The 27,930-nt window shown below is 39.5% G+C and overlaps 2 protein-coding genes across 2 annotated transcripts in view; one reads left to right on the forward strand and one right to left on the reverse strand.

Moving 5' to 3' along the window:
* Nucleotides 1-12,384, reverse strand: part of SREK1IP1 (SREK1 interacting protein 1) — a 36,613-nt gene extending 24,229 nt beyond the window's left edge. Inside the window, exon 1 of the mRNA XM_006156831.2 lies at nucleotides 12,105-12,384. Coding sequence (XP_006156893.1) covers nucleotides 12,105-12,117 — 13 coding nt within the window. The 5' untranslated portion in view covers nucleotides 12,118-12,384. The remainder of the gene's footprint in view (nucleotides 1-12,104) is intronic.
* A 146-nt stretch (nucleotides 12,385-12,530) lies between these two features.
* The window catches only part of CWC27 (CWC27 spliceosome associated cyclophilin), a 239,838-nt gene continuing 224,438 nt past the window's right edge, over nucleotides 12,531-27,930 (forward strand). The window contains exons 1-2 of the mRNA XM_027775064.1: nucleotides 12,531-12,764; nucleotides 23,864-23,960. Of these exons, the coding sequence (XP_027630865.1) occupies nucleotides 12,723-12,764; nucleotides 23,864-23,960 (139 nt within the window). The 5' untranslated portion in view covers nucleotides 12,531-12,722. The remainder of the gene's footprint in view (nucleotides 12,765-23,863; nucleotides 23,961-27,930) is intronic.

Below are 27,930 nucleotides of genomic sequence, written 5' to 3' on the forward strand. Positions count from 1 at the left end.
TCTGGTGAGCACATATGCCCTATAAATTTTAAAAAGTTAATGATCATAATAAATAAAATTAAATAAACAATTCTTTTTTAAAAATGAGAAATGTGACTGGATTACCTTTTCAAAAACCCAATCAGGAAACCTCCCTCAAATAAATAAACTCCCCACACTAAGAATTATCAACAAAGCATTCTCTGACAAAAAGCAAGGAGTGCATAAGTAAATTCTTCAGAGAAGCTACATTGTAGGTTTTCAATAAAATAGTATTAACTGAGGATTTAGGAACAAATTTTTGAGGTCTTGGTTTCTTATATTTTTTAAATATTAAAGGATTACTCTGAATCTAGTATTCTGTCAAATAACTTAGGCGGTAGGTGAGAGCAGATAACTGGTCTGGTGTGCATGTGTGTGTGTGTGTGTGTGTGTGAAGGCATGTGAACTTGACAGAGAGAGAAAGAGGGAAAGTATCCCCCCTCCCCCATGGAGAATGGTCACACCACAATCCCTTCTCCATTTCTCCCTCCCTTCAGGTTTTGAGCATGGGTGCACACGTGCCCAGCAAGTTTTTCATGCCACCAGGTCCAGGACTCAAACCATGAGGTCATGTGGAATCCAGCTCTCTTAACTAACCAGGTTATGAACTAGCCCAGTTGAGTTGCTCCTTTACCTTCCAGCAACTAAAGGCAGTCACAAAATTTTGTAGCCACACTAATGCTCAGCATGATGTAGAGTTGCTAGGAGTGCTCAATAGGCACCTGGTCCATTGAGGTTTTAAGCTTAAGAACATGTTTTCAGAGGTTGACAATCAGCAACTTCAGCTCGCAGTTGCCAGCTATTAAACAGTGCCTACTCTATCACTGGCCCTGTCATGTATGACAGGTGCTAGAAGAAAAGGAATAAAAGACAGGGCTATTAGGAATCGAAATGATACTGCTGGGTATGGGAGGGGGAAAATGACAAATAGCACAAGGGAACTATCTGGAATAATAAAAATATTCGAAATCTTGATCTGGATGTAATGTAATCACTGCGAACTTTAACAGTGATGCCTGGACTTCTTTGACTTTGTTCCCAAGCATCACTGGCACATGCGTTCACCAGAGACAGAAAGAAAGCACCCGCCCACTCTCATGTGTGTGATCATGCCACAATCCCTTCTCCTCTAGTTCTCCATCCTGTTGGGATTTGGGGCAGGCACACACATTCGCCTGGCATGTTTTTCAAGTCAATGGGGTCAGGGTCTGAACTGGGGGTGGGCCATGTGGAGGCAGTGCAATGCTTGGAATTCAGTATTAAAACACACAATGTTATATTGTGTATTTTTTGATTTGGGGCCTGTCAAAATTTTCTTTTAAATTGAAATGTTTTCTCTAATCATTTAAATTTAAATAGCTTGGGACCAGCAGTTGGCGTAATGGCTATGCTGCTGTACTCCCATGTAGTCGACTGTGGTTTGAGTCCCAGACCTGGTGGCTGGAACTCACACTGAGTGCATGTGCGTGCGTGCCCAAGATCCTGAGAGGAGAATGGAGAATGATTTGCAGCGTGGCCATCTTCTTTGGGTGGTGATTTCTCACTTTCTGTCTCTCTGTCTCTCTCTATCTTTCTGGTGAGTGCACACGCTCTACAGTAAAAATCTCTCAATCAATCAATAGCTTAAGTAATTAAGTTTGCCTTGTATTAATTAGCAATTTCAATCACCTGTATCACAGGATCCATTCTTTTCATTTTAATTTGATTAGATGCATTTATATTAGATTCTCTGTTTTGTAATAACTTTTTTGATATTCCATTATGATTTTACTTATAAATAATTTTGGAATCTATTAAAACACCTTCAATTTCTTCTGCTTTTAAAATTAAAACTGCAGCCAAATTTTATATCGGATAGGTGCTTAAATATCTATATAATATGTATATGTTCTGCTGACAGTGAATGAAAAGTAAAACTCCAAGTATTTAAACTTTTATAGAACTTTATATTAAGAATTTATCGATACTGCCCTTCTTAGGATCCCAAATATTGTACTGAAGGCTAGGTAGACAAAAACAGAAATCAGGAATTTTGGAGACCAACAGATGACATAATGGTTACATTGTTGGATTCCCATGTAGACAACTGTGGTTTGAGTCCTAGATCCAGTGATTTAAAACTCATGCCGGGCTCGTGTGTGTGCATGCCAAAAATCCTGAGAGGAGAATGGAGGAAAAGGGGCTGCGCTGTGGCCATCCCCCCTGGGGGGTGATTTCTCTCTTTCTGTCACTTCAGCGAGCACACGTGCCCTATAGCAAAAATCTCTACAATAAAAATAAATAAATAAGAAAGGAACAGAAATCAGAAATTGTGAATTTAAAAAATAGGCTGGATAGGGTCCATGATACAAATATTTTGAAAAAGCAGGTGGTAATTTTAAAAATGGCTTTATAATCATTTGACCCCAAAAGAAAAGATAGAAGAAAACTAATCAAAGACTTGTTTAAATAACACAATGTAGGGCTAGCCCTGTGCCTGTTAGTTAAGAGAGCTGGATCCTCCATGGCCAACCACAGTTCGAATTCAAGAAACAGTGGCTTGAAAAACATTTCAGGTGTGTGTTCATGTGGGCCCCAAATCCCAACAGAATGGAGAAATAAAGAGGGATTGTGGCATGACCATGCCCCATGTGGGAGTGAAGTGTTTTCTTCCTCTTTCTCTCTCTCTAGTGAATGCATGCGCCCTCTTACAAAAACAAACACAGACCTCAAAAAAATGCACTCACTTTGTTTTACTGTGCTTTGCAGAAATTACATTTAAAGAAAATGGAAGGTTTGTGGCAATTCTGTAGTTTACAGCAATTCTATCTGTGCCATTTTTTCAAGTGCATGCACTTCATGTTTCTGTGTCACATTTCAATAATTCTCGCAATGTTTCAAACTTTTTCATTATCATGATATTATGGTCTGCAATCAGTGATTTTTGATCTTACTATAATTATGTAATTATTTTAGGGTGCCACCAACTGCAGCCATATAATTGATAAACACTTTTCTACTAATTGGTCACTGCCTGCTCTCTATCTCCTCAGGCTTCCCTGTTCCCTAATACATAACAATATTAAAATATGGCCAATTAATAACCCTGCACTTAGCCTCTGAGTGTTCATGGGGTCCACGTATGTCTCTCATTTTAAATGAAAGCCAGAAATGATTAAGCTTAGGGAGGAACACATGTTGAAAGCTGAGCTAGGCCTAAAGCTAGGCATTTTTGCACCAAACAGTTGGCCGAGTTGTATGCAAAGGAAAAATTCTTCAAGGAAATTAAAAGTGCTACTCTAGTGGGGAGACCCTGTTGTTTAATGGTTAAGGGACCCAGATTTCACATAGCCAATCATATGGTTGGAATCCCAGTCTCAACAGGCTGAAAAACTGGCCAGATGTGAGTATGTCCCAAATCCCGACAGGATGGAGAAGGTATTGTGGGGTGACAACATCTTATGGGGGAAGTGCTTTCTTCCTGCCTCTTTGTTTCACTATTTCTCTATGGCAAGTGTGTGCACCCTTGGCAAAACAAAAAAGGTGCTACCTTCAGTAAATGTATGAATGATAAGAAAGCAAAACAGCCTTCTTGGTGATATGAGCAGGGCCTAGTAGCTGAATAGAAGATCAAAATAGTCATGAAATTCCTTTAAGCCAAAGCCTAATCCAGAGCAAGGCCTTAGTTCCATGTAGTTCTCAAAAGGCTGAGAAAGGTAAGGATGACGGAGAGCAGAAGAGCTGAAAGCTAGTAGAGCTGAGGTTTAAGTAAAGAGGACATCTTCTTGACGTCAGTGTACAAGGTGAAGTGCTGATGTAGAAGCTGCAACATGTCGTCTAGTAGATTTAGCTACAATAACTGATAAAAGTGGCTCAACTAACCAACAGATTTTCAGTGTTGATTAAACAGCCTTATAAAAGAGGTCTTCAAAAACTTTATGAAAGAACTACGCATGGATTTAAAAATCTAGGGAAACAAAAAATAAACTTGTACTTTAATTCCAATTTTCCACAAACTTTCTGGAGTGTGCTCAATTTGAACATATCATTTAGGACTTTCAGACCCAGAGAGAAGTCATTGCTTGGCTTCAATGTTTCAAAGGAGAAGTGGACTCTCTAGTTAAGGGTTAATGCAGCTGGTGACTTTAAGTTGAAACCAATATTTATGTACCATTCTGAAAAAGCCCTTAAAATTTATATTAAATCTACTCTGCCTATACTCTATAAATGGAACAACAACGCCTGGATGACAACACATTTGTTTATTGCCTGTTACTGATATTTTAAAGTCCCTGTTGAGAGTACTACTCAGAAGACAAGATCTCTTTCAAAATAGTACTGCTTATTGATAATTCACCTGATCACCTAAGAGCTTTATGGAGATGTACAATGTTGTTTTTAGGCCTGCTAGCAGAATATATCTACAGTCCATGGGTCAAGGAGTCATTTCAATTTTCAAGTGTTACAATTTAAGAAATCTCTAAAGGCTCTATCTGTCATAGTTGTAGTGATTCCTCTGATGGATCTGGACAAAGTATATTGAAAGCCTTCTGGAAGTGATTCATTATTTTGGATGCTATTAAGAACATTTGTGATTTATGGGAGGAGATAGAAATATAAATATTAATAGGATTTGGAAGAAGTTGATTCCAATCCTCATGAATAACTTTGAGGGTTCCAAGATTTTAGTACTGGAAGTCACTACAGGTGTGGTGGAAACATCAAGTGAACCAGAATTGTATATGGAGCCTGAGGATGTGACTCAATTGCTCCAATCTCATGAAAAAATTTTAACAGATAAGGAGTTGCCTACAATGGATAAGCAAACAATGTGGGTTCTTGGCATGGAATCTATTCTTGGCAAAGATGATGTGAACACTGTTGGAATGATAAAAGATTTAGAATATTATATAAATTTAGTTAACAAAGCAGCAGCAGGGTTCAAGATTATGAAAGTTTTCCTGTGGATAAAATGCTATTATACAACATCACATGCTACAGAGAAATACTGTGTGAAAGAGTCAATCAACGTGGCAAAATTCATTATCTTATTTTAAGTAATTGTTACAGTTTCCCCATCTTTGGCAACCACCACACTGATCAGTCAGCAGCCATTCAACATGGAAGCAAGACCCTCCAGCAGCAAAAATATATTATGACTCACTGAAGGCTCATATGATTGTTACCATTTCACAGTAATTAAGTACTTTAAAATTTAGGTATGCACTTTTTTTTTTTTTTTAAGAGAGATTTTTGTTTTAGGGGGTGTGCACTTCCTGGAAAGACAGAGTGAGACAGAGAGACAGAAAATGAGAAACCACCCCCACCTCCAGAGAGGGATGGCCAGGCCACAGTCCCTTCTCCATTCTCCTCTTGGGATTTGGGGCACACATGCACATGAGCTCGGCATGAGTTTTAAGCCACTGGGTCTAGGACTTGAAATGTAGTCAATTACGTGAGTCCAGCAATATAACCACTACGCCATCTGCTGGTCCATGTACATTTTTTTCCAAGACATTTTTGCTTTAGGGTGTGTGCACTCATCAGAGAGAGAGCGAGACAGAGACTCCTGGAGGTGGGGGAAAAAGCCATGCTGTAATGCCTTCTCCTCCATTCTCCTCCTGGTATCTTGGCCACACATGCACACATGCTGGGCTTGGGTTTCAAGCCCCTGGGTCCAAGACTTAAACCATGGTTGGCCATGTGGGAACCTGCTGGTGTAACTGCTATGCCATCTGGTGGCCCTAGTATACATTTTTTTTAAAGACATAATGCTACTGCACATTTAATATACTACAGTCAGTATAGGGTAAACATAATTTTTTATGCACTTGGTAACAAAAGGAATTTGCATGTGCTTTATTGTGATATTTGCTTCATTGTGGTAATCTGGAACTGTGGAGAGCAGCCAATCTGAAAACATGTGATTAAAACATGTGGCCTGAAGACACATGCAGATATGCACTTCCCCACTCAGAGAAACGTGTTCATGCCAAGCTGGTCCCGGCATGGAACCACAATTTTCAAGGTGTGTTTGTATTGATTCTATATAGTCTATGTTTAAATGCGTGTATAAACAGCTTTCACCCCTTGTCTGTCTCACAAGATACACATAATCTGTGAAGACAAAAACTCTAAGTATTGTTTAAGGTAAGAAGAGACATAGAGAAGTTTAATTTATTATCTAATAGAACAGAATCAAGATTGCTCTCTACATTAGTCTGTTTATTTTAGTATTTGATTCTGCTCAGCTGCAATTCTAGGGATTGACCTAAATATTTATTATTTACCTATTATAACTATCAACTGTATGTTTGAGAAGTCATAAAGACTAATAAAGTCTCTAACAAATATAAGCTACTAGGTTATCTATGATAATGCACTCACATCTATAACACATGACAAAATGTCATAAAAGATACACAAAAGACTACATTAATAAGCGTGGAGTAGCAGGCAAAATTCTCAGCTGAGTGACTGTGAAAGCTTCTGACAGGTCGGTAAGAACAATAAAGGAAGTAATTACAAAGGCATGTAGGCAGGAAAGCACAGGAGAGGGCCAGAGAATAGCTACGTTAGATGTTAGATTATTTTCCAAGATTGAAGACTGCATGAAAGAACTAGTAGAAGGAAAAGGGAGAAAGTGATCTGGCCATGCTCAGGAATGTGCACTTCATTCTTGCAATGATGAGGAGCTTTGGCATTATAATACCTTTAGCCACCAAGTCCTTCATCATAATGAAACCACATCTCAGAAAGGTTCAGTTTCTTGACGAGAATTAAAAATTCACAGATATTGGTCACGAACTAATATCATCCCTCCCAGAAATGATAGGATCAGATTTAAATGATTTAGAAAAATTATTTCAGCAGCAATGCATAGCATAGACTAAAGAGAAAAAGAAATGACCTGTAGTATAGTTTAGGAATAAAAAGAAACAGAATGTAATATAACTTAGAATGCTTTTATTACCAAGATACTATTGTAAATGTGTTTTAAGAATCTTAATTACTTTTCATGAAAAGAAAATTCTAAAATTTATTGTCATGGACACCATGTCCGGCAGAGCACGGTAAGCACAGCGGCAAGTTCTCCCCATACTGGAATGATGATCAGGTGTTTATATCAGTATAACAATTCATTTTGGATGAATGTGGGGAAAGGGTCATCCTTGTAAAGCTATACTTTTAGAAACCTCTGTATTTGTCCAGGATTAAGAAAATGAATTCATTTTCGGAGTTCATGTCATTTGAGGATGTCGCTGTGGACTTTACCTGGGAGGAGTGGCAGGACCTGGAAGACGTTCAGAAGATTCTATACAAGGATGTGATGCCGGCGACCTACGGCAGTCTGATGTCTTTAGGACACTGCATTGCCAAACCTGCAGTGATCTTCATGTAGGAGCAAGGAGGAGAGCCATGGACATTAGAAGAACTTCCCAACCAGAGCTTTCCACATCACTGGCCTCACCCACCACTACAGAGAAGAGCATCTTGGGCATCTACCACCCCTCAGAAGCTGGCATCACCGCCTGGAGGGCCACCAGCCTCTGAAAGCAACTGAGCCACGTTGGCTGTGCCCACTCACTCTGCTCCCCCAGACAGGAGCGCTGTGCATGGGCCCTGCCCCAGGCATAGCATGACAAAGGTTTACTTGTCTTTTTAAGATGCTTAAAAACCAAGAGGACATGAGGATGTATCTCTGGAAGAACAAAAATGCAGGCACACTCAAGCCAGAAATCTAAATTTGTGAAACTGGGAAGTGATACAGGGAGTCAGGGAGAAAAAAGAAATTCTGGTGAGGAAAGGACAGTGACCATAGTGACCATGGAACTCAGTGCATCAAACATAAATTTGAAGACACTCAGGAATTCTGAAAAGGTTGAACATCTCTTAATTGCCATCTACACAGGTAATACTGATAACCATTCTGTATCAAGACACAAATTTTAACAATGATTTTTATTAAGTTGTCTAAAACTTCACAGCTAATTTTGTTTCTTTTTCTTTTTTTAAATTTACGTCTCTGTTTCCCAATACGATAGTTCTACATTAACGTAAATTGAAAGCCACACAATATACTTCTTCTAAATTAACACTTTAAATAGTAATACAAGAAATGTAATCAAGTAGTAAAATATTTTCTGAATAGAAAAAATAAAAAGAATCTTAATCACCTTTATATACCCATCTCAATTGTTAATTAGGCCATAAAAAATTCCCTACCTTGGCTATATAGGCTTCATTGAAGGAGAGACCAGAAAAACAGTTTCTTGGTGTCAACCACTCAGTAACATACATCGCCACTTGTACCAGGTTAACTCATTATGGAGAATGATGAATCATTGACATGAATGTCAGAGCTAATTTTAACAAGTGTGAATGGGAAAAGCTGTTTTTTGAAGATAGTAAATTTCACTGAACCCTGTGTCCTAATGTCATTTCTCTAATAACAACTAAGAGCCTACAACATTTCGTTGTGTTATCTACATAACTGTGAGAGCTTACACACAATGCTATGGGAAAACAGCTGAACCATGTGACCATAAAACAGACAAGGCTGCTTTTCATGTGTGATTTGTGGAAAGAGGCCTCATCTATGGTCACACTCTGTAATAATCACTAGCAGGACCACCCAAAGAGACGGCAAGCGGAATCCATTGTAACTAAAATGAAAGAGCACAACATAATACTTGTCCTCCCAGATGATCACCTGAAAAGGTTTTGATGGGGCCCTATTTTCCTTTAACAAACTGTCTGGATCAATCATAGAAGAAATTATCTTAACATTTTCTATGTTCACTTGCACTGTACTTTTACACACTGTCACACCTATTATCTCCATTTTTGCTAGGTTTAAACAGTTTATCTGTCTTGCCAGCTGGCTTAATGGCACAATTTAAGATTATTATACTTTGAAGTATTATTTTGAATTGAAAGGTTAATTATCTCTATCAGTGGTCTAAGTTTAAGGGAATTTCAATAAGGCTTTAAAAATCACTTTTGTCCTCTTTCTTAAGCAGCAGATTTTTATTATCAAGACTTGAGTTTTATCACAGCGTATATCATCGTGTCCTCCAGACTGTGCATACCAACATTCAAAAACTGCGCTATGGAGTGTCGGAACTTATGGTGACAGCAGGTCAACGTGGGATGCAACTGTGTCAGACCAGGGCTGATCTGGTCCATCAGGATGCAGAGGCAATCTACTACACAGGCTTGACCTGTTCCACCAACCCCCAACATACTGATATCTCCAGGCTCCCGTCCTAGTCGTTTCCTTCACACTTTACACACTGCCCCTGAGCAAGGTCAGTCACTGACAGAGAATGCATGAAGGGACTGGTAGAAAGAAAGGAGTGTGTGTGGGTGACACCCAAATCACTATCTCTACTTCTGACTTCTTCCCTGAGTTTATCTCTCTTACTATGAGACAATTACATCCCGATGTCTGACTTCAACCCAGCAATTTAAACTGAAGTCAGCATCCCCCTAAACTCTGCTCCTTAAAAGATGTCACCTCTATCAGCAAATAGCCCCCACTCAATTGCCTAACAGTGACTCCCATGTTAACCTCATTTCCTCTTTTATACACTCACACTGAATCGATCACCAATACCTAGTATTTCTACCAGCAAAAAATGTGTCTCCAACCTACTGTGACCATCCTGAAATCAGGCATCATCATAACTCAACAGAATTACTACTAAGTAGGGAATTTTTTATTTTGTTTTGTTTTTGTTTTTGAGAGAGAGATTTTTTGGTATACGATATTTGCTGGAGGAGGGACAGAAAGTGAGAAATCATCCCTCTCAGGGGGATGGCCATGCCACAGTCCCTTCTCTTCTATTATCCTCTTGGGATCTCAGGAACACACACATACATACCGGGCCTGAGTTTTAAGCTGCTGAGTCTGGGACTCGAACCATGATCAACTCTGTGGGAGTCCAGTGATGTAACCATACTCCATCTGCTGGTCCCTCCTAACTACTGAGATTTTAACCTCTAAACTAGCTCCCCTCCTATCTACTGTATAGTTACAATAATCTTTCCAAAATGTGAATCTACTTAAAAACTCTTAAACTGCTTCCTACCGTCCTCAGGATAACATCCAATCTCCTTGTCATGGTTTACAAAGCATTTTAAGAGCTGAAACGTTCTTTGTAAGTTATACAATAGCAAAACACATATATACATAGTATCTAAAGGAACTAGACCAATCTGTCACTATTCCTGTTCCTTTGTCACTATTGTCTTATAATAGGCAAGTTACTTAATTTCTCTGTCTCTACCTATTTTATTATGTGATTGTGAATGTTAGATGAGATAAAATACAATGTTTGACACAGAATCTGACACATTTGACACACAGTAAATACTTAGTAAATACTAGCTACTGTTATCACCCTCTGTTATCATTGCTCTAGAAGGATGGGCCCAGCAGTTAGCATGATGGCTATGTCGCTGGACTCCCATGTAGTCGACCACGGTTTGAGTCCCGGACCCTGTGGCTTAAACTCACGCCGGGCGTGTGTGCATGCGTGCGCAAGATCCCGAGAGGAGAATGGAGGAGAAGGGATTGCGGCGTGGCCATCCCCCCTGGGGGGTGATTTCTCACTCTCTGTCTCTTTCTGTCTGTCTGGTGAGCGCACGTGCCCTATAACAAAAGACTCTCCAAAAAAAGAAAAAGAAAAAATAGAAAGGTGAGCAGTCTCACCCCTCTACTCTACCCTTCCCACTATTCTTTTTCTTTTAAGGAATTATTTTATTTAACTTTATTTATTTATTTATTTTTAATTTGACCAGAGAGGGACAGAGCAAGAGTGAGAGAGAGGGAAAGCGAGAAAACAAGTCACCAGGTCCGGGACTCGACCTGTGGTCGGCCATGTGGGAGTCCAAGGTCCTTAACCACCATGCCACCTGCCTGTCCCCCTTTCCACTATTCTTTAAAGCTCATCCTAAGTTCTGCATCGTCTGTGAAATCTTTCTGGTCCCTCCATACCTATTAGGTGCCGAACTATGTGCTCCCCAAGATCTTGTATTTTCCTTGCCATAGTGCTTGTCCCACATTTAGTAAATTTCTCTTTTCAATGCTAAACTGTAAACTTCTGCGTGAACAACTGTGTCTATCTTGTGCTCCGTTATAGTTCCAGTGCCTAGTACAGTGCCCAGTACACAGGGTAATAAAGAGTGTCCATTTTCTCTCTCACAGCTCCTGGTGTGTTCCTCTCCCAACTGCAGTTTATACCATGTTACAGAGACACAGACTTCCCGTATCTGCTTTCTGTAAAATAGAGTTTAGAAAAGGCTGCCACGGAACAAAGAATGGGCAAATAATACTGGGAAAGGCAAAGGTGGGTCTTCTGAACTACAGTACTCTACACTGCATTGTGAATCTCCGAGTTGGAGTTAGAAATAACACCTGTAACTCGTGTCCTGCAAACGCAGTGGCAAAACCCATTTAAGGTGATGTTCTCCCCTCCTACGACTTTAAAGTATGGTAGTTGTGAAAGAGGAAATCTCTAAAGCACTTATACCATGGGGCTTACAGTTTTTAGGTCAATAACCTCACAGCAGAGTTTGAGAGCTACAAAGAACTTTCTAGCTCAGGTCCCAAAGGGCAGGGGTTGTCCCCGGCCACACATCAGCTACAAAACCCAGAAAGGCTAGAAGCAGAGCCCCATGCACCCATTTTATCCCAGTGACTTTCAGGACAAGCAATGCCTCTCGACACCCGCCCGCCAGGTACCCTCATTTCGATGATTATTTTGAGCCACACTATACATTTAAGGTCTGTTTTTCCCTGCCCGCTTTCTTAGGCCTCCAGTTACCGCTTCTCACTCCTCCCTCCCTTGTACAGCACACTTTATCCGATCCCGAGGATCTGGGGCTTAGTTGGGGGCGAGGGAGGTAGTTTCTTTCTTTCCTTCAGACTTTATTTGTGAAGTGTAAACTTTTTCTTGTAAACCGAAACAAACCTGTTCATTTTAAGGCCTTCCCCTAAATCCCATGGGCGCTACTCCTTACCCCGTCGGACTCCAACCTACCAATCCCTACCCGCTCCCTTCCCCTATCGGACGCAGGGACCTGCGCTTGGTCTTCACCTGGCACTGCCATGACGCCGATGAAAGGGGTCGCTGGAAGCTTTCGAGAATGCGTTTGCTTCCCGCAGGCTGCGAAGACAACGAACACTCAAATCGTCGCCTTCCACCCGCCGCAGTTCGGCGTCAGTCCGCTGAAGGCCTGTAAACCTCTACCGATGGCGGAACCAAGGAGCCATAGATGCAGTTTCCGGACGAGTCCTTGCAGAACACACGTGGTCCAAACCATTAGTGACAGCTTTAGGGGATGAGGGCGACGCGCACGCGAGTCTTGTAAGATAAACACCACCAATATTTACCAATTGCTTCCTTTCATAGTTTAATATAAATTAAGTTAGTCTATAGAAACTTTAGAATCTTTTCTCGTTCCTCGGAGGACATTGCAATCCCCTTTCTCAGGGTTAGCGGTGGTCGGGTCCAGGACCAACATGGCGGCGTCCGTGAGGGACTAGCTTTGGGGAAAAGCAGTGGTTTGGCGTCGCTGTCTTGAGCGATATTCACGGTCTGCAGCTTTCCCGGACCGCTCATCTTAAGAACGCGTGTTCTGATACGCGGACAGCTTGAGTGGCCGTCCGTCCGCTCGCATCCCCAGTCAGGAGCAGAGTCTGAGCACTGACCAGGATGAGCAACATTTACATCCAGGAGCCTCCCACCAACGGGAAGGTGAGAGCGTTATCTAGGGTACCTGGGCTTCCCAAAGTCAGATCTCCTCAAGCATGGGGCGTTCAGAGATCTTGTTGAAATAGACCCTAGGAAGTGTTGTCCTTATACCTGCTCATTGACACGGTTTCTTCGAAAACACTGAAACTGACATTTCTCAGCATGTACTTGGAAAAAGTCCTCAAGTGGATAATTTGTTTATCTGCCAGCGTTCTGGCCCTTTCCCTGCCATAACCCAACTCATGCAGGTGTTTTCTTTTTCCTTTCCTTTCCGTTCCTTTCCTTTTCTTTTCTTTTCCTCTCCTTTCTTTTCTTTTTTCTTTTTGGAGAGGTTTTTGCTATAGGGTGCGTGCACTCGCCAGAAAGACAGAGAGAAACAGACAGAAAGCGAGAAATCACCCCCCAGGGGAGATGGCCACTCCACAATCCCTTCTCCTCCATTCTCCTCTGGGAATCTTGGATGCGCTCGCGCACGCGCCTGGTGTGAGTTTAAGCCACCGGCTCCAGGACTCGAACCACGGTCGACTACGTGGTAGTCCGGCGACATAGCCATTATGCCAACTGCTAGTCCCATGCAGGTGTTTTCTAGGGTCATAGTTTTTTGGTGTTTGTTTGTTTTTTTAAAGTACATTTTGAGTTAGTCATACTCTTTGGAGATTGCTCATTCTCCATTCCTTACACAGTCATTTATTGAGTGTCTCCTAGATACCAGGCACTGTACCAGGCTCTGGGGATGCAAAGATAGATGCATAAGGTTTAGTTATTGCCTCTTGTCCTGGGAAGAGCTTATAATTTCATCTGGAAAAAGGCAAATAAACAAAAAGTTTAGGATATGTCTGGTAGGCACAATTGTGGAGAGTGGAACATATTGCTATGGCAGTACCTGGGAATGAGCAGCTAGGAAAATTGAGAAATGCCTCATGCCCCACAATTTATCTTTTAAGCTGCTCTTAAAACATGCGATGATTATCAGAAAAAGTGGGGAATTGAAACTGTTACCACATTAGAATGGGAGAATGATTCTCTGATTCACTTGATGACCACAGTATTCAATTTCCATCCAAGGTGTTTGTAAACAGTATGAGCAGAGGAGTCAGTAGTACAATAAATATCAATTGAATTCCTGAACTGAGACATAGTTTGCATCACATATGAAATGTGATAAAACAACATAATGGAGAAAATAATGAGATTGAAAATACATAGTTTTGGGGCCAGCAGGTGGCATGGTGGTTAAAATGTGCTGGACTGCACATGTGGTAGACTGCAGTTCAAGTCGCGGACCTGGCTGCTTAAAACTCAAACTGGGTGCGTGTGCTGTGTGACCGATATTCCAGTAAGAGAACGGAGGAGAAGGGATTGTGGTGTGGCCATGCTTCCTGGGGGTGATTTCTCAGTTTCCTTCTCACTGTCTTTCTCTGTCTCTCTTCAGTGAGCTCATGCACCCTAGATCAAAAACCTTAAAAAGAAAATATATAGTTGTGTTAGAATAAACTAAACTTATATAAAATACAATTTCATTGCATGATTGTATCACAAGTTATGCAATCATTTATTCATTGATATTTGGTAAGGTAATATGGGCATTTGAAAACAAAAACAAAAATGCTATAATTCTCAGAAAAAAATGTTACTGAATATTTTTGGGCAAAACAATTCTTTCAATTCCTTGTTAGAAGGAACTTCTCCTGGGCATTGTTTTAGCATCCCCACCCCACTCTCCATCCTCTCTGACTTCAGTGTGAAAACCCAAAATATGTGTACTATCTTCTCATATTTCCAAATACTTTTTTTTTGGAGAGGTTTTGCCATAGGGTGCGTGCACTTGCCAGACAGACAGAGACAGAGAAACAGCGAGAAATCACCCCCCAGGGGGGATGGCCACACCGCAATCCCTTCTCCTCCATTCTCCTCTCAGGATCTTGGGCACGCATGCATACGCGCCCGGTGTGAGTTTTAAGCCACTGGGTCCGGGACTTGAACCACAGTTGACTATGTGGGAGTCCAGCAACATAGCCTTTACGCTAACTGCTGGTCCCTCCAAATACTTCTTGAGGGGAGTATCACTCTCAGTTAATAAACTCTTACAGAGATTGAATAGATGCCTATCCTGATAAGTGGGACCTTCACACTTGCTTTTCCTCTCTCTAGTATACTGTTTCACCTTTTAAAATGTCAATCTTACCAAAAAGATTGACATCTTTATCAACTTTCTATGAAATAAAAGTCCTCAGACATGCCCTACATCTGAGCATTCTTTGACCCCTTTAACTTTTTAAAAATTTTTTCTACAGTGTTTATTATTTATTTGTGTTTGGATTTCCCTTCCCTTATAAAATGCAAGCGCCATGAAGGCAGAGATAAGCATCCGGAACAGTCCTTGACACTTGGTAGAAAGAGTTCAAATGTGAACTGAATAATTGAGTGGATGGATGAATTAACACTGTATCTCTCTTAGCTTCTATTAGGTATCAGTGAATTTGAGGTTATACTACTACAAGGCAAATATTGCTTTGGAGAAAGATTTGACATGGTTGAATAAATGACAAGCTTTAACAAGGATACTTTCCTGTGGAGGAAATAATTCACCCAACAATTATTTATGGAGCACCTAGTATCTGCCAAGGTCTCTGTTGGGTTTTATGAATACAGTGGAAAGAAAAACCATTATTGTCCCTGTCATGGAGTCAGTTGAGTGAAATATACATTGAACAAATAATCATACAAATAAGTGTGTATTTGCAAATTATGTGAAATACTCTTTCTCTAAACAGAAATGGGCTGAAAGAGAACTTAAGGCAGGACCCAAATTTTGCTCCAAAAACAATTTGGAACTTTTCAACATGAAATTGCTGGAAGACATTGATATCTCAAAGTTCTGTACCATGAAAGCTCAGCAAGAATTTAGCATAGAAATAATTTAAAGCAATTCTAATAATAAGTTTGTTCAACAAATGTTTGTTTCATACTTTTACTGTCTAATGGTTAATTGGGAAAGGAGAGGATATTGAGATATTTAGAATAAGTGGAACAAAATTTTTCCCTTCAAAGAGCATAGAATCAAACTAGGAAGTAATAGACACGTGATCGCAGTAGTTGATCCTGGCCATCGACCATATGCTATGTTTGGATGTTATGCTATAATCTTAGCCCTTAGATTAGGCACAGAAATGTAGTACTTGGTAGAAATCTTCTTAAATCTGAAGTAATCTATTAAAGATGAAATATCCACATATTATGATCAGTTCGTCTAAATTGGGTACATTTGTCTCTTGCTATCCATGGGGGATTATTCCAGGAGACCATGAACATCAACATCTACAGATCTGCAAGTCCCTTATATACAGTGTATAGCATTTGCATAGAGCCTTCTTGCCAGAACCTGCTGAGCAGAGCACATTTTTCTGAGTGGGGTAGCCTGTGGATTAGAATAGACGCAATAACAAACACTCAGTCACACAAGTGTGGAAAAGCGAGGAGGATCCGATGGGCCCAGATTCTCTCATAGAGAAGTTGAGATGTTGAAACAGCCTGAGGTTTATTCTTTCAAAGGGCAGAAAATGGGGAAAGAGGAAATGGACTGCGAAGAGAATAGGGGAGAAGGAAATGGCACACAAAGCCAGTTGTTTTGGCATGTTATTCGTCTGAACATGTAAAAATGACTTGGTCATGTAATTTCTCTGATCTCTTTGGGGCAAAATCTGATAAACACAGGTGGTATCTTTACCAGGTATCAACAACAACAGGAAGATAACCATTAACAACAGGCAGAGAGCGCTTTCGTATGCAAATACTTCTCAATAGCCCTGCTTGAGTAGCTTAAGGAAGCATGTTTCTGCATGCATCTAAAGGTCACACCATGTTTTCTCAGACTGCCGCTCTTCACCCCTTCTTACATCCTCCTGCATACTTTGAAATATCTCTAGGTTACGTGTAACACCTACTAAAATGTAAATTCTTTTAAAATCGCTGTTATACTGTGTTGTTTCGAGAATAATGACAGGGAAAAGAATCTGTACATGTTCAGTACAGAAACAGCCATTGTAAAGCTAACTACATTGTAGGCCTAATCATTTACACATAGTATGTGTTAGCAACAACACAGTATTTTTGATCTACAATTGTTCAAGTGGTTGAAACCACAGATACAGAACTTGCTGGTACAGAGACATCTGTGTTAACATTTCTGTTTTTAAGAAACATGATACTACGGAAGTATTGTCTTATTTGGGAGCTTTAAGTAAAAGCGCCACTAAGGCCTCATGAAACAGTGATGGTCAAAGAAAGGAGCCCTGTACTTTCTTCATATTCAGTAGCTTAAAAAGTTTGAGAAACTGTGAGCATGGTGACCAAATCATATACAGGTTCTTTTTTACTAGATATATGTTGCTGGTGACCAAAAATCCAAGCTGTATAAGAATAATAATTAGAACAATAATGGCTATCATTTTAAAATTTGCCTTGTACTTTTCTAAGGAATCATTTTGTCATCAGAACAAACTTCTGAAGGTATTATTATCCAACTTTTAGAAAAGGAAATTGGACAGTAGAGGTGTTAGATATCATGCCCAGGATGACAAAGCTACTAAGAGGATGGTCAGTACTTGAAGCTGGGCAGCCTTAGAGAGAGGGATGACATGCACTAGTTTGTTCTTTAAAGCAGTGGTTTTAAACCTGTCAGCATATACATCAGGGAATGTGTAAAGCCATTCACATAGAATAAGGAGAAAAAGCCACATCTATTGTATTTGTTTTCTCCCTTATTTGTTCAGATATGATATTTCACATGTAAAAAAAGATGGTATCAGTTCAGTTACTCACTGAGTAACTCTTTAGCATCATAATGTCATTTTTCTTAATAACTAAATAGACTTATAGACCATGGTATCTACATTAACTATACCAACCTTCACACATTTTACGCTGGAGATAATGATATAAATATACGCAAACCATAAGAAAGTGGTAGAGCTAAAGCTTCACCGTTGGAAGTCTGTCAAAAATGAGAAATTATAGGGACCAGCAGTTGGCGTAATGGCTTTGTTGCTGGACTCCCATGTAATCGACTGCTGTTTGAGTCCCAGACCTGGTGGCTTAAACTTACACCAGGTGTGTGTGCATGTGTGCCCAAGATTCTGAGAGGAAAATGGAGGAGAAGGGATTGTGGCATGGCCATCCCCCCAGGGGGGTGATTTCTTGCTTTCTCTCTGTCTCTCTCTCTGTCTTTCTGGTGAGTGCATGTACCCTATAGCAAAAACCTCTCCAAATAAAGAAAAAGAAAAAAAATAGAAATTATAATGAAGATCATTTGAAATATGAATTTTTATTTATTGTTAATGGTGAGTTGCATCTTATAAGAATTTTAAAGATATTTAAGAAGTATATAGAACAAGAAAATAATCTCTGAAATTTGAAAGCAACATTATGTTAAGTGAAAGAAGCCAGGCAGAAAAGGGCACATACTGGATGATTGTGTTTATAAATTCTGTTTGAAATGTCCAATAGACAAATGCATACAGACAGAAAATAGATAAGTGGTTGGCAAGGGCCAAGAGTAGGGGGACACAGGGAGTGATTGCTCATGGGCACAGGGTTTCTTTTTATAGTGATGAAATGGTCTGGGATCAGATAGTGGTAATGGTCATGCAGCTCTGTGGATATATTAAAAACCATTGCATCTTATACTTTAAAAGGGTGAAATGTTTGGCATGCTGATTATATCTTGATAAAAATGTTATAAAAGGGCTAAATTTATCACTAATAATTTAAGTTAAAGTAAGAATTATTTTTAAATATTGCTTTTCTTAAAAGCTTACTTTATTTCTTTTATGAGAAAGAGACAGGCACCCCCAGTGGGATATTCATGCAGCAGCCCACCCCCCAGACTGTCAGAAGCATAAGCATGTGTGTGCACACCTTGTGTACAGATGGAGACCTTTGGGATGTGAACACGAGAGCGTCCCACATGGAGTCAGCATTGCAGACTCTTGTGTTACCGCTGTGCCACTGTGCCTGGCTCTAAAATGATTGTTTATATGTAGTCTTTTAAAATTTTCATGACCCTTATATAATATACATGCTGGAGTGATATAGTATTATCTGTATTTAAATAAACATATTTTGGGTGTGTATGGGCTTTAAGACTTTTTTCTCCCTTCCCCACTCCTTTGCCCACCCCAGCCCCCTATTTTTATTTGCTAATAGGGATGGATACTTATAACCAGTTTGGAGAACATTGCTTTAGGGATGCAGAGAAGAGAAGACATGCCTAGGTTCCCTTTAACAACACTACTGTATTTCAAGTACACAAGGGGAAAATGAGATAGGACAGGGCATCGTTGTTCAGGTATGCTATATTTTAGATGAACATCAGACCTCACAGAAAATCCGGTAATGCATAATGTTGTTCCAGGTACACTGTGGGGTAGAGGGAGTTGTCTAGCCTCTCAGTTTGTATTCCAAATGTATACTTCCCAGGAGAGTGAGAATTAGGTTGGGTTGGTTTCATTCCATCAATTATTTCTTTTGGGTATCGCCGAGCCAAAGGCCTTGTTCATTTCAGCCAATATAGATTGCTTTTGACTTAGACATTGCTTTCTATTCAAACCAGTTGTGACCAGGGCAACTTGGGGATTTCTTTTGAGACATATGGCAGGGTCCTACAGTTTGATGGACTATTTTTCCAGAACTGGATGGAATATATGGAAACTTGGTACAAGCAGTAAAATGATACAGAAAAAGCTGAGGCTTTACAGCCAGACAGCCTTCGGCTCAAGTCATTCACTGTGAGTCCTTGGATAGAGTTACTTTATCTGAGTCTCTGTTTCTTCGTCAGTAAGATGGAGTAATGCTGCCTACCTTGTAAGTGAAGATTAACTGGGATTTGATATATAAACTGTAAGGCACAGCAGATGACACATGGAAAGCATTCAACAAATGTGCCTTGTTTTTATTAGAAGAGTGTAATAGATTGAGAAAAATCACTCATGTTTGCATTTCTAAGTCTTTTGTGTATCTTTAAGGGTTAAGGAAACCATTTCAAAATCCAATACTACTAGGATATTTTCACTTAACCTCCCCGTCTCCATTCATTGGAGAGTAATTGCAGGAGAAATATGTATCTAGTAAAAGTCCAAAAAGATACAATGCATTTTTTCAATGTCACCTAAATTTATGGCAGTTTTATCTGGACTTCTGAAACTGAAAGGCAGTTGTAGCAAAAATGCACAGGACTTGGAGGAAGGAGATAAAAATGTGAGTCCTGCTTTACTATTAACTAGTTTTACTATTAACTAGTTTTCTGACTCAAGCAGTTGACAGCTTCTCTGTGGCATCTGAAAGAGGCTGAAGCTTAGTTTTTTGTGTGTGTGTGTGTGTTTTTGTTTTTTTTTTTGTTTTTTTTTTTTTGAGGGGTTTTTGCTATAGGGGCACGTGCGGTCGCCAGAAAGACAGAGGGAGAAAGAGAGACAGAGAGCGAGAAATCACCCCCCAGGGGGATGGCCATGCTGCAATCCCTTCTCCATGCTCCTCTCAGGATCTTGGGTACGCACGTACACACGCCCGGCATGAGTTTAAGCCACCGGGTCTGGGACTTGAACTGTGTTTGACTACATGGGAGTCCAGTGACAAAGCCATTACGCTAACTGCTGGTCCCGAGGCTTAGTTTTTTTGGTGGAGCCGGCCTGTGGCGTGGTGGTTAAGGGAGCTAGACTCCCACTGGCTAGCCATGGTTTAAGTTCTGGAACTGGTGGCTCTCTCTCTCTCTTTCCATCCCTCCTTCTCTTCCTCCTTTTCTCTCTCTCTTTTTGGTCAAATTAAAAAATAAGTAAATAAATAAATAAAGTTAAAAATAGTTTTGCTTTTTTCTTTTTGAATAGTTGCTATAGGGCACATGTGCTTTCAAGAGAGAGAAACAGACAGAAATCATCCCCCAGGAAGGATAGTCATGCTGCAGTCCTTTCTCCACTCTCCTATCAGGATTTTGAGCACTCATGTATACATGCATGGTGTTTTTCAAGCTTCTGAGTCCAGGACATGCAATTTGCTTTGTGAGATTCACTACCTTAATCATCACACCAGTGTCTGTCCCCTAATTGAATCATTTTCAATCTTCCTCCAGTTCTAAATGGCATGCTTGTAGAATATATGCTATTAAGACACCACGCTGCACAGTCTGGGACTACCTGGGATGCCTGCATCTATTCCTGGGCCAACCTAAAGACCAGGTGTAGTGGGCCGTCCTTATGGTCCCAGCTACTCAGCAGGCTGAGGCAAGAGGATCACTGGAAGCTGAAGGCTGGCCTAGGTGACAACATAGCTAGACCCTGTCTTAAAGAAAATAAAAATGTGGCTTAATAGCAATGATACTGACTTTTCATGAGAATCAGTTCATTTTTAATTAATGACATTGCATGTTCTTTCCAAGAACATTCTACATGATTGTGACAGTCACCAATTATTGATGCTAATCCACTTTGTTAGAGAAAGGGAAAATAAACAAAAGCAATGCTGTAGAAATTGGACTCCAGCTGTGCCACAATGTTCAAATTTAGAATCTAAAATTCTTTTCAGTTATTGGCGGTTTTTAATATGACAGTTGTAAGTTGTTTCCTCCGTGGACTCTGCAGGGGTTCTCGTTACAAGATTACTGGTTCCTCCAAGGAGTAACTGCCATCATGAGCTGATGGAAAGAAGGCTAAGCTATCAAAATTACTATATATATTAAATATAGATAACAGAGACCAGCAGATGGTATAATGGTTATGTTGCTGGACTCCCACATAGTCTAGTGCAGTTCAAGTCTTGGATCCGGCATGTGTGTGTGTGTGTGCCCAAATTCCTGAGAGGAGAATGGAGTAGAAGGGATTATGGCATGGCCATTCCCCCTGGGGGGTGATTTCTTGCTTTCTGTCTCTCTGGTAAGTGTACATGCCCTATATTAAAAACAAAAACAAAAAAACTCTCTGAAAAAAAAAGATAATATATTTATCAAAAATATTTGATATATTTGATATATTAAATATTGATACATTTATCAATGATAAATATATTATCTATATTTAATACAGACAGTTTTTTATTTTCTATAAGGCACAGTGTACTTGCTGGAGAGAGAGAAGAGAGTGAGAGAGAGAGAGAGAAAGAGAGAAATCACCGTCTAGAGAGGGATGGCCACACCACAATCCTTTCTCCTTCATTTGCCTCTTGGTATTTGGGGCACACCCCCACACACACCTGGCATGGTTTTTAAGACATTGGGTCCAGAACTCTAACCATGCAGTTGGACATAGGGAATCAAGCCACATTCTCCTCCATGCCACCTGCTGGCCCTATACATGATGATTTAAAAGAAATATTTTTTTGTAGAATTTTTTACCTAGGGCACGTATGCTTGCCAGAGAGATAGAGAGACAGAGACAGTGAGAGAGAAAGTGAGAAATCACCCTTCAGGGAGGATGGCTATGCCACAATCTCTTCTTTTCCATTCTCCTCCTGGGATTTTGGGCACCTATGTACATGTGCCTGGCAACCCCTGCTATGTCATCTGCTGGCCCGTAGATAGTGATTTTAACACATGCCATTTTAGTAGATCATGACCCAGAATTAAATTAAGTGTGTTCCTTTGTAAATTATAAATAACTTGATTTTAAACGAAAAGGTAGAGGAAAAGGGTAATTGTAAAATTGTCTTATAATGTAACAATTTAATGGATTTCTCGCTTTGTAAATTCTTAATTTGCTACCCCAATTTTATTGGAAGCGATACATTTGGAAAGTTTTAATTATAGAAGTTTACATTAATTTATTTTTTAATTTTTAATTTTCTCCCTTCCTTCCTTCCTTCCTTCCTTTTGGCTATAGGGCATGTGCACACACCAGAAAGAGAGAGAGAATGAGAAAGCAAGCCACCAGTTCTGGGATTCAAACTGTGGTCAGCCATGTGGGAGTCCAGCACCTAACAACCATGCCACCTGTTAGTCCCTTATATTGTTGGCTTTTAAATGAATACTTTTTTTTTTTTTTAATTTTGCTAAAGGACATGCACACTTGTGGGAGAGGTAGAGGTAAAAAGAGCAAGAGAGAAAGAGAGAGAAGACAATGACAACCACCCCTCACTCCCATGTGGGATGGCCATACTATAATCCTTTCTCCTCCATTCCTTCTTTAGGGATTTTGGGCACATGTGCAGTGTGTGGCATGTTTCTTCAAGGTGCCAGATTCAGGGCTTGAAGCAGATAGTTAGCCTTGTGGGATCCAGCCTCCTTAACCACCATGCCACTAACCAATCTGAATGAGGGTTTTTTAATGATTAAAAAGATACATACTGGACTGACTCTATGGCCTGGTTGTTAAGAGAGCTGGATTCCACAGGCTGGCTGCACAGTTTGAGTTCTGGACTCGACGACTTGTGAAATATGCTTGGTGCATATGCATGTGTGCCCAAAATCCAAAAAGAGACAGAGGTCGAGGAAAAAGGATTGTGGCATGACCATTACCCCTGGGGTTCCTCTCCACCTTCCCTCTCTGTCCATCTTTCTCTCTCTGGTGAGTGCAGATGTCCTCTGGAAAAACAAAGTGTACGCTATTTTTTTTTCTTAAATTCTAAACTTTCTCTGAAAGTGGCATGTTGAAAGGTCTAAATGTACTAATACAATAAACCGTAGTGAATATTTGATATTTCATTGCATATAACTGCAAAGTCAAGCACAGTTTCTAATATTCCTTGTAAAATTGAAAACTCAATAATGTGGGACCAACAGGTGACGTAGGGGTAAAGATGCTAGATTCCCACATGCTTTACCAGAGATCTAGTCCCAGACCCAGCAGCCTGAAACTGACGCTGAGCACCATGTACATGCATGTCCAGAATCCCAGAGGAGAATGGGGGAGAAGGGATTGCAGCATGGCCATCCACCATGGGGGGGTAATTTCTTGCTCTCTGTCTCTCTGTCTCTATCTCTCTGGCAAGTGCCCATGCCTCATAGCAAAAATATCTCTCTCAAAAAAGAAAACTCATTAGTGATTGCTACAAGTTTATCATATATTCAACTGATTATCACACAAAATGATCATTTAGTATAATGGTACAATTTTTTTCTGCAGGTTTTATTGAAAACTACAGCTGGAGATATTGACATAGAGTTGTGGTCAAAAGAAGCTCCTAAAGCTTGCAGAAATTTCATCCAGCTCTGTTTGGAAGGTAATTATAACTCAAGTTTAACATTGTAGGAGATGTCTTTGTTAATTTAAAAATAAACTTCATTGTATTTTTCATGGCATGGAAGAGTGGCATAGAATAATGTAATGAATGATAGTTGTTAATATGTGTGACAGGATGTTGAGCTATGTGTCGAGAAATAAAGAAGATAAAAACTTTCCTTAAAACAAATCTATGCTCTTTTTTAAATTTTATTTTAAAAAATATTTTATTTATTTATTTTTGGAGAGGTTTTAGCTATAGGGCGCGTGCGCTCGCCAGAAAGACAGAGAGAGACAGAGAGAAAGAAAACGAGAAATCACCTCCCAGAGGGTATGGTCGCACTGCAATCCCTTCTCCTCCATTCTCCTCTCAGGGTCTTGGGCACGTATACACATGCTCCCGGCGTGAGTTTAAGCCACCAGGTGTGGGACTTGAACCATCGTCGACTATGTGGGAGTCCAATGACATAGTCATTACCCCAACTGTTGGTCCCAAGTCTACATGCTTTTAACAGAAAATTTGACCTCAACAAATAAAACTTTGATCCTTTTTGGTCTCCTTTGCTATCCACTTCTTTCTTTCCTTCTCTAAATAAGGTTATTTTCTAAGATTGCCTATAGTTCTCTATTGTCTTTGTTCTTCAGTTGTTCTGCCCAGAGGATTTTCAAATTTAGAACCCCAGCTATTTATTCTCTTCTTAGCACTAAAATAATTACTTAGTGAATCTATTTTTTTTGGGGGGGGATGTTTTTACTATAGGGCGTGTGCGCTCACCAGAAAGAGAGAGACAGAGAGAAAGCGAGAAAGCACCCCTCCCCTTGGGGGATGGCCACGCAGTAATCCCTTCTCCATTCTCCTCTTAGGATCTTGGGCACGCACGCACATGCATCTGGTGTGAGTAAGCCACCAGGTTTGGGACTTGAACCGCGGTCGACTGCATGGGAGTCCAGCAACATAGCCCTTATGCCAACTGCTGGTCCAACCACTTAGTGAACTTTTCTACCAAAACATCCCACCATCAGCTACAAATAAACCAGTATAAATCCAAAGTTATCAGTTTCTTTCATAGACTACATTGACTTTCCTTCCTGTGATTGTAATTGCCTCTTCCCTGGTCTTCCTCTCTTTTATCTTTCTTTTCCCTCTTATTCACCTGGTATTTGAGTCTTCAGGCAGCTTGGGTTCCTAGCTTTTCAGTATCATTTCTCACTGCCCTAACTACATGGTTTTAGTTAACCATTATCTTTATTTCCTGAGTATTTCCTTCCCATTTCCATTTGCATAGTATTCTCATACTACGTCTCCTTTTGGGGGGATTACTCCCTCCCTCCTTTTGGGAAAAAGTCCCTTTTGGTGATTGTTCAAGTGCACCTATTTTTTTAATGTCTATTCAAAATTCTACTTTAATTTTTTTTTTTTTTTTTTTTTTTACAAAGCCTTTCATCTAACATTCAGTGATATTAGGATCAATGTCTCTTTTTTTTTTTAAGATTTGAGTCATAAAGTGATTATTTGATCATTTTTCTTTTTAAAAAACTTTGCAGAATTTACATCTACTTGAGTGTTTTTCTTTTAGAATATTCTCTTAGGGAATTAAACATTCCAAACATTTTTAGAACCTCTTGGCTTCTAGAATACAATGCATAGGAATTTGAATATCACCCCTGGTAACAGTCATTGTCCTGTTAAGTTATGTCTAGTTTTTAGAAGTAGACAATGTTATTCAAGGGATCAGAAAGCAGCATTTTGGATCAGAAGCAAGGTGTGAAAGAAACTTCAAATCCAAGAGTGTGGGATAGTGAGAATTCTCCAAATAGATAGTGAGACAGATAGATAATCAGCAGGGCAAGATTTAAGGAATCAGAAGTACCCGGACTGGTTCTGCAGTGGTGGTGCAGGTGGTAGAGTGCCACCATGCAATGCTGGAATCTTATGAGCGTTCTAGTTCAGATCTGGGTTGACCTGAACACACCAAGTGCACCTGGAATGGGTCATGATCCTGGCTTTCTGGGAGGTTGGGAGGAAGATCATGGCATGGTGAGCTTGGTCAAGAATAATCCTTTTCTCTTTCTTAAAAAAATAAGAGACTATCCAGACTCAAGAGGGGTAGTTTTTGGGAGGGTGGGGACTGCCAAAAAAGAAAAAGACAAAAGACATCTGCAAAAACTATCATTAATAATTGCTATGGCAGGCAGGAAGGAAATAGAGTCAGACAGGTAGTTCAGTCAGAGAGACCTCAAATGACTGTCAACAAAGCTAAGAAACACAGGAGACACAGAAAAGTCAAACTTATTTCTGGTAAGAAGTTTTGAAGAATCAGAAGCTCAAATTTTACAGGAGGAGAGTGAAATTACAAAAACATTAGAAAGAATGAATGGTAATTGCAATCCATGACCAGGTGAATGGAAGAAACAGAAAACATCTGGATACAATCTAACAATGAAGAAGAAATGAGGTTCTTAAATTGGGTGATGATGAACTCAATTACAACAACAACAAAATTATTTCCCTGTTTATATAAGAATAAAAGGAGAAAGAGAAAAGAGTAGAAAAATAATTAGAAAAAAATAACCAGAGCATAGGCCCTTTGGAATGGTTAATTCCCTAAGAGAATATTCAGCAGGTGAGATAGAAAATTTTAATAGAGGGGCTAACGAGAAGCCTAAAACTGATTTAAACAAGGTACTCCTAAATGAGTAAAGTCAAGATTTTAAAAATATGATTCAGAGTACCCAATGTTAATTCTTTGACTCTGTGATTAAAAAAAGCCATGATATATCTAAATCTCATAACACTGAAATAATTTTTTGTAAGTGTGGTTTTTCAGAATTTAAAGTCATATACATGAAAACATGAGGAAATGGGAGCTCAGCCGTAAATATGACCTTCAACTAAAATAGAATTCACAGTTAAAAGTGAAATTCATAGCCTTACAAGCCAGAATATCTACTAATGCACAGACTTAATTTTGGAGTTTAGGTTTTTGCAGTATAGTTAGGTAACATTAAAAATGATTGGACATTTAAAAAAAAATGTCAGTTTAAAAACTGGAGTAAAAAAAATAAAAGGAAGAAAGGGAAACTTGTTAGTTTAGATCATTGTATTGGTCCTCTGATATATGAAAGAGTAAGATTTTAGTTTCATAAAACAAAGTGGGCAGCAGAAGCAGACGTAGATAAGAAAATCAAATTTTTTATAGTTCATGCAGCTATTTATCTCCTTACTCCTATTTTACTTCACTCTCATCACTTTGTGATCCATGCTTCATCAGTTATCTTTTACCCCCTATTCTCTTTAGCAATAGTTTAGTAAATCTTTAGGAGTGAAACACAAGGACATAAATATTAATATTCTTCAATTAAAATAAATTTCTTTGCAAAAGTAAAACATGTTTAAAAAAAACCCAAGCAACTAAAGTTATTAGGACTAATTACAAATTTAGCTTTAAAGTTATTAATGACAATGTATACAAAGTTAAACTTTAGAAAAGAAACACATATAGCTGATTTACAAATGCAAATACCTGGGCCTGAAGGTGCCACTGTGGTAAAACTGATGCTCTGAGAGGCTGACCCACCTAGGACAGTTTTGGGCTGAATATGCCAGGTACACGCGTGAGGCCTTGTTGACTCTGCCGGGTACAAATTGAAATAGTAGATATAGAAAGTTTGTGGGAATTGGAAATTCCAGTCATGATAGAATATAAAATTATGGTTTAGGAATTATAGAAAATTTCCACTCATTCATATATAGTATGTAATAATTTCATGCATCCAAAAAGAATATAATTAGGAAAATCATAAATAAAAGTTTAAAAAACCCAACATCATTGAAAGAATTAGAGAAATAAGAGAAAGGAATAGGATGGCATAATTTTAAAATTCGGAAACATAGGTAATATAGGCCTTTTTCATTATCCTCCATTCCTTGCATATAATGAATGAGTCATTACCAATCCTACTTTCTAAAG

This window comes from Tupaia chinensis, unplaced genomic scaffold, assembly GCF_000334495.1.
Source record: "Tupaia chinensis unplaced genomic scaffold, TupChi_1.0 Scaffold000516_1, whole genome shotgun sequence".
NCBI classification, from domain to species: domain Eukaryota; kingdom Metazoa; phylum Chordata; class Mammalia; order Scandentia; family Tupaiidae; genus Tupaia; species Tupaia belangeri.